This window comes from Lepidochelys olivacea, assembly GCF_965140295.1.
Source record: "Lepidochelys olivacea isolate rLepOli2 genome assembly, chromosome: 20".
Taxonomy (NCBI): Eukaryota; Metazoa; Chordata; order Testudines; family Cheloniidae; genus Lepidochelys; species Lepidochelys olivacea.
The window spans coordinates 1,046,606-1,052,977 of NC_140430.1; the positions used below are offsets into that span (position 1 = coordinate 1,046,606).

General features: G+C 58.6%; 1 protein-coding gene across 1 annotated transcript; it reads left to right on the forward strand.

Annotated features, from left to right (window-relative positions):
* Window positions 1–2,117: 2,117 nt before the first annotated feature.
* ANKRD33 (ankyrin repeat domain 33) lies at window positions 2,118–6,372 on the forward strand (the record flags this gene model as incomplete). The annotated part of the gene is given in 5 exon segments (XM_084609987.1): window positions 2,118–2,153; window positions 2,155–2,421; window positions 2,916–3,045; window positions 4,202–4,342; window positions 5,594–6,372. Coding segments are annotated over 5 exon segments (1,353 nt in total).

Genomic DNA, 6,372 nt, shown 5'->3' on the forward strand with positions numbered 1-6,372 from the left:
CTGCTCAGCTGTTTGCACGGGACGTGCAAAGAAGGCTCAAAGTTGCACGCCCCAGGCACTGTCTCCTTCGGCCCCCGGAGCTCTGAGCTGGGTCACAGTGTCCAGCCCTCAGAGCGAGGCAAGCGTAGAAACACACCTAGGAGAGCGCGATGGCTCCCGGTACCCGCTCCTCCAGCTAAGGACACCAAATCCTGCACACGCCTGCCTGATCCTGCTCAGGGCGGCCAGAGCCATTTTAAGTAACAGTCTAAATTAAGATGCCTTGGCTGGCTAAGCCCCCAGCAAGGTGCCAGCTGTCATCACTCGGGAGCCCCGGGGCAGAACCCGCTTTCCCTTGGGGTGTGGGGGAAGGGAAAACTTTCCACAGGCCTCGTGTCTCAGGGAGTGTCTCTGCCCGGCTGGAGCAGCGCTGAAACCCAGTGGGCCAGGGATAGAGGTGGAAGAGCTGAGTGTCCCCGGAGAAGCCCTGGGAGGGAGAAGCAATTTCTCCCTGCCTGGGCCGAGAGGCAAATGCTGGTGCAATATTTCCAGGGATTTCCGAAGCTTCGCTGGACCAGAGCAGAGCAGCAGCATCCCCCAGCCCGCAGGGACCGGTGACAGGTGCATCAGGGAAGGGGCAGGAGACACTAATGGTCAGGTAGGCAGGAAGCTTGTACCCTCACCCCCCATCAGGGTTTTATTTCCCAGATAATACTGGAGCGGTGGGTGTCAGCCCGCTAGCTGCCAGACCTCCCCTTGCACCCTGCTTGGGACCTTGTGGCAGGGAGTGCCGTAGGCTAATGGTGCACTGGGTAAAGAAGTGAGCCCTTCCAGCGTGCTCCAGGGTGGGTGTAGACAGGGGTGATTAGAGCAGGGGCTGCCCTGAGCCGGTCACGCACAGGGCTGGGATGCAAGGGAGGGCAGCAGAGAACCAGGGCTGCCCCCAGCCAGAGGACACTGGACTGCACGGGCCAAGGGGCGGCTCAGAGTCGGCTTCCCCTCTGCCCTCCAGGCTGGACCATGTCAGGGCTGTGCTAGTGACAGGTCCAGGGCTCCCTTTGTCCCCCATTTCCCCCACCTCACTAGAGCTCTGGGTGCCCAGAACAGTCCAGGAAACGCCAGGGCAGCTCGGCTGCAGTGTTCACGAGTTATCCCATTACAGACAGACAGAGAAATGCCAGCAAGCTGCGTGCCGGGCTGTCGCATGTTCTGCCAACGAGTAGGGGCCCCTTCCCTGGCGAGGCCTGGGGCTTCAGACCTGGTGGTCTGGGGTCTGCGCCCCTTCCCCAGCAGAGAGGAGGCCTGGACCTGGTGATTTAATTTACCCCTTCAGTGCTGGACTCGGCCCCAGCTCTGCCAGGGAAATGGGCTTTGCAGCTGCCATGTTCTCCTGTGTGGGGATAGGATGGGGGGCAAGGAGAACCCCCCCCTTCTCCTTTCTCATCAAACGGACAAGCAGGTGCTTTCAGAGCTGGACACGTGGGGCAGCAAAGGGTCTCTGTGTCGCTAGCAGCATACGGGACGGACGCAGGACTCTGGGGTGCAGAGAGCAAGCCCCTGCAGCCGGGTAGCGGCCCAGCCTGCTGGGACCGGGGCACACGCACTCCCTCCTCGCCCACCCCTAGCAGGAGAGGAATTTGGGTTGAGAGGCCAATGGAAGGGGCAGTTGGGGAGGGGCACAGAGGTTCCCCCCCACCCAGCTGGGTCCCCCCGATGGCAGGTGGCCCAGAGGCTGGGTGCTGCTCTGCACCCCCAAAGCTCCCAAGCTGCCCCAGCCCTCAGGCGATGGCTTTACGGCCAGCTCTGCACCTGGGTCACAGCTCACGCTGCTCGGGGGCGGGGAGTCTAATCCCAGTTTGGTCGCAAGGGCGAATGGAGCCATGTGCCAAGATCAGCCTCTGGTGCCCGTCAGTCCCAGCTGCCCCTGCGAGCGGCCCAGAGAAGCCAGGGCTCCCCCCAGCCTCACCACAGCGCGACCGGCCCCTGGGCAGGGGAGGGGGGTCTGGGCCTGGCCCAGCCTCGCTGACCTGGGCTTGCATTGCAGAGTCATCACCCAGGGGAGAAGGGCATCCGGGGGCTCCTGGAGCAGGGTGGGCAGGTGGTGCTGTGCCAGGCCCTGCTCCCTCTGAATGGGCTGCATGACAGATGACAGCAGTGGAAGAGAGCGTGCTGCAGACCTGGAAGACCAGCCTGGATGCCTCGGACCCAGAGCTGCACTACGAGGAGGAGGAGGAGACGGAGGAGGCCGAGCTCTCTGACGCCAGCAGCATCCTCTCCGACGACTCCGTCTACCCCTGCTACGAGCCCGCGCCGGCTGCGGATTGGGGGCACTTGCCCACCTTCTACCAGTGCTGTGCCCGGAACAACGCCAGGCTGCTGCAGGAGATGCTGGCCCTTGGAGTGAGCCGGCCGGAGGTCACAGAGCTGGATATCAATGGGCGGGTAAGCATTCCCGCGCCGTGGGCAAGGAGCCCCTTGGGGGGAGACCGGGATGACTAGCAAGAGGATTCCTAGTGAGGCGGCTGGACACAGACAGACCCCGCAGCTCCTCCTGGCTCCCAGCCCACACTCCGCACCCGTCTCCTTGCTAAGGCTGGAGCCAACCCCGTGGCTGGCCAGGTGCATCGTGGGAGGGGCAGAAAGGCTCCCCCTGCTGGAGGCGGCATACGGGGACTAGACACACCAGTCCGGCACAGCCCAGAGGCAGGAATAGCAGACTGGATGGACCCTTGGACTGCCCTTTACCTGGAATCCTGTTGGTTCCCAGCCCCATAACTACTCTCGTGCTACAAACCATTTTCCCATCATGCACTTTGGCAGCACTGGAGAGGGTACATGAGGCCCTGCAAGAGGGGCAAGTGCTATGGGGGGGTGGGGGCACAGTGGGGAAGACGCTAGCGTTCACTGACACACTGATTCTGAATGCTCCTCCCCAGAATGGGCTCATGGTGGCCTGCTTCAAGGGCTTCGTGGACATCGTGACCCTGCTGAGCAAATGCCCCTACGTAGACATCAATCACCAGGATAATGACGGGAACACGGCACTCATGATCGCCGCCCAAGCAGGTAGGAGCTGCGGCGTGCCGGTGCTGCGGCTGCACCCAGGAGCTCCCCAGAGTACAGGGGCATGGAGCGCTCACTGAAATTAGAGGGCAGCTAAACAGGCAATGTCCAGTTATCCTGCAGCAGCGAGTTCCACAGATTATTACAGAGGCATGTTCTCAGCTACCCCAGTGATGGGAGCCTTAACAATAATGTCTCATTTCCAACTTGCTGCCCACTCCCACCCTCACGTTCTTCTCTGAGAGACAGACCTGGTTCCCAGACTAGTCGCCCATGAGAAATAACCAGAAATAACTCAATGGCAGGGGCTAGAAAACAGCCTCCTTTCTAAGCAGTTCAGCCTCACACAGCAGCTGGTCATCGCATTTTGCCTGGACACAAAAATGCAACACCCCCTTTGCGCCCACCCCCCCAGCAGAGGAACAAAAATCCCACAGAAACCATGGCTGGCATGTTCCCAGGGGCCTACAGAAGTCAGAACATCCTGCCCTGCGATCAGGCCTCATTACAGTAGCAGTTTTTAAAACATTAAGTCATTTAATTCCAACGTTCAGGTTCCTACAACGATGTCCCCTTGGGCTCAGAGCAGCCCCTGCCTGAGCAGTGCTGTGTAGTGGACCAGATCCTACGCTGGTGTCAATCACCAAAGCTACACTGACATCAGTGAAGCTACAGTGATCGACACCAACTGAGGATCTGACCCGTTACGTTGCACATTTAGGGCCTGATTTGCCTCTCCCTAAGCCAGAATAATTCTACTCACTTCAGCATGGCTACCCCCAATCTACACCCCAGGACGGGGGGGAAGAGAAGCAGGATCTTACTAAGGTAAATAGGAGGGAAACATGACCCAGCTGTCACCCAGCTGTGTTCCCCGCAGTCTAGGAAACTGCACTCTTGGATTCTTTCCTGGTTTACCTGCAGAGGGGCTGATGCATTAACTAAGTTTTTTGCATTTAATTTCCTAGGATTTTAAAAAGTCAAACCCATGCATGATCACTCTGGTTCACTCCCCTGTAAGCACCGCACTGGGGCCTTCATGAACACATGCCCCAGTCACACCGCTAATGCATGCAGCCTTCAGTGAGTGGGCGCTAAATACTCATTTCTTGTTATGTTTTGAAATTCTAATGCAGCTTCTCTCTCTCTGCCTGTCAAGGACACGTCACAATAGTTAACTATCTCCTGAACTACTACCCCATGCTGGAGATCGAGAGGAGGGACGTGCGGGGCCTGACGGCGCTGATGAAGGCAGCAGTGCAGGGGCAGAAGGAGTGCGTCACTGCACTGCTCCTGGCAGGTGCATTGCTCTCTCGGGTGTCTCAGAGAATTGCTGGGCAAGGGCCAAGCTTAGGGGGAAAGTTTTTTGACTCATTTGAAAATCCCAGTAAAGATGAGGCCATTGTAACTTTAACATGTGTTAGCTCAGCGCCCCGCCTAGGGGTTACCTTGGCCGTCTAACTCACGTTAAAACTGACAACTGCCTCGTCTGCCCTAGGATTTTCACCTGAGTCAAATACACTTGTTTCCTAGGCTACATCTTCGCAGCCAGAAGGTGTGTTCACATGGATCGCTCTCGCCATGTAAAATCTGAGTGAGACAAGATGCTGTTTTTTACCTCAGTGTCGCCAGTCAAGGTTATTCCCAGGGGAGGTATGCAGGGTTGACCTCAGCTAGCTCTTCAGGTTATGTGTACCCTGCAAAAAAAACCCTGCGGCCGTGAGTGTCAGAGCCTGGATCATAGAACCATAGACTATCAGGGTTGGAAGGGACCTCAGGAGGTCATCTAGTCCAACCCCCTGCTCAAAGCAGGACCGATCCCCAACTGACTCGGGCTCAAGCCATGGGGCTAAATCAACAGTGTAGACGCTCGGCCTCAGGCTGGAGCCTGGGCTCTGAAACCCGCTGCAGAGCCCGAGCGAGGACATCTACGCTGCTTTGGGAGAGGTACCCGAGTGAGCAAGCTTTAACATAGGTAGCTTGGTACCTGTCGCAGGGAAGCCTGGACCTTGATTCTGCTCTCAGGCTGTGCCACTGGGACCTGCGCGAGCTAGCTTACAGCTAACGTGGGTGCGTCCACACTCGCTGCAATCACACCTGCAACTGCAGCGTAGACGGGCCCACGACCTCTTCCCGGGTGACTGGGGTTAGAATCCCCCGCTGGGCCTTGCTCCTTGTTTTTGGCTGCCATCTAGCGCTCATTCAGTGTTCCATCAGCAGATCTCAAAGCACTTTACAAAGCTGGCCAGTCTCATTCACCCTCATTTTACAGATGGGGAAACTGAGGCAGAGTGGTGCCACGACTTGCCTGTGGTCGCTCAGCAGGCCAGTGGCCAAGCTGGGAGCGGAGCCCAGGCCTGTTCAGGGCACTATCCACTAGGTCACCCTGCCTCCTTCGTTTTGTTCTAAAAGCTTTTTCCCATCCACGAAGCCTGTGATGAAGCTGTTTGGAACAGGCCGGCTCTCAGACTCTGACCCAAGCCACTTGCCTTTATGCAGCCAAGGGGTTCGTTTTTATAACGGGCCCTTTCTTTACCCCCTGTGGTCTCAGGAGCTGACCTGACAGCGGTGGATCCTGTCCGGGGGAAGACAGCCCGGGAGTGGGCAGGTCTGACTGGGCGCTTCGAGACCATGGTACAGATCCGAAACATCCTGCAGCGGCCCCGAGCTGAGCAGTTCAGTGACCAGTACCGGCCCGAGTGGCCGATGCTGCCCGAGTTGGTGGCCAAGGCACTGGCCACTAAATCCAGGTGCGAGAGGCTGTTGGAGAAGATCTGCTCTACCTTCAGCATCAACCTCCCCCATGACCCTGAGGCGGACGGGGTGATGGACCACATGGTCCGGATGACCACATGCCTGGCCAGCCCCTTTGTTGCTACGGCCTGCCAAACCATCTGCCCCGGGAGCCCCCCCGAGGTGGGCAAGCAGAGGCTGTCAGTGCCAGAGATCCTCAAGGAGTACACGCCGGATCCCGATGCCAAGTCCGAGCCCGGCTCATCCTCCTGCAACGGCCAGGCTGTGTCAGAGACCCGCGTCCTGGTCCCGTACCGGAGCACCTCCGGCATGCTGAGCTTCCTCCCCCTGCGGCTACTGCGCAGGAACAGCGTCTTCCCCGGGGGCCACATCCCCAAAATCAAACTGGTCAAGGCCACCTTCCCCCCGGCCTGCAAGGAGAAGCTGCCGCGGTTGCGGAAGAACAAGAACACGCTGGAGCTGCCCAAGTGGAAGTTCAAGGAGCTGAAGGAGGAGAGGAAGAAAGCCGCCGAGGCAGCGGAGAAGCAGAAGGCGACGATGACGAAAACGAAGACAAGCAAAGGGAAGAAGTCATAG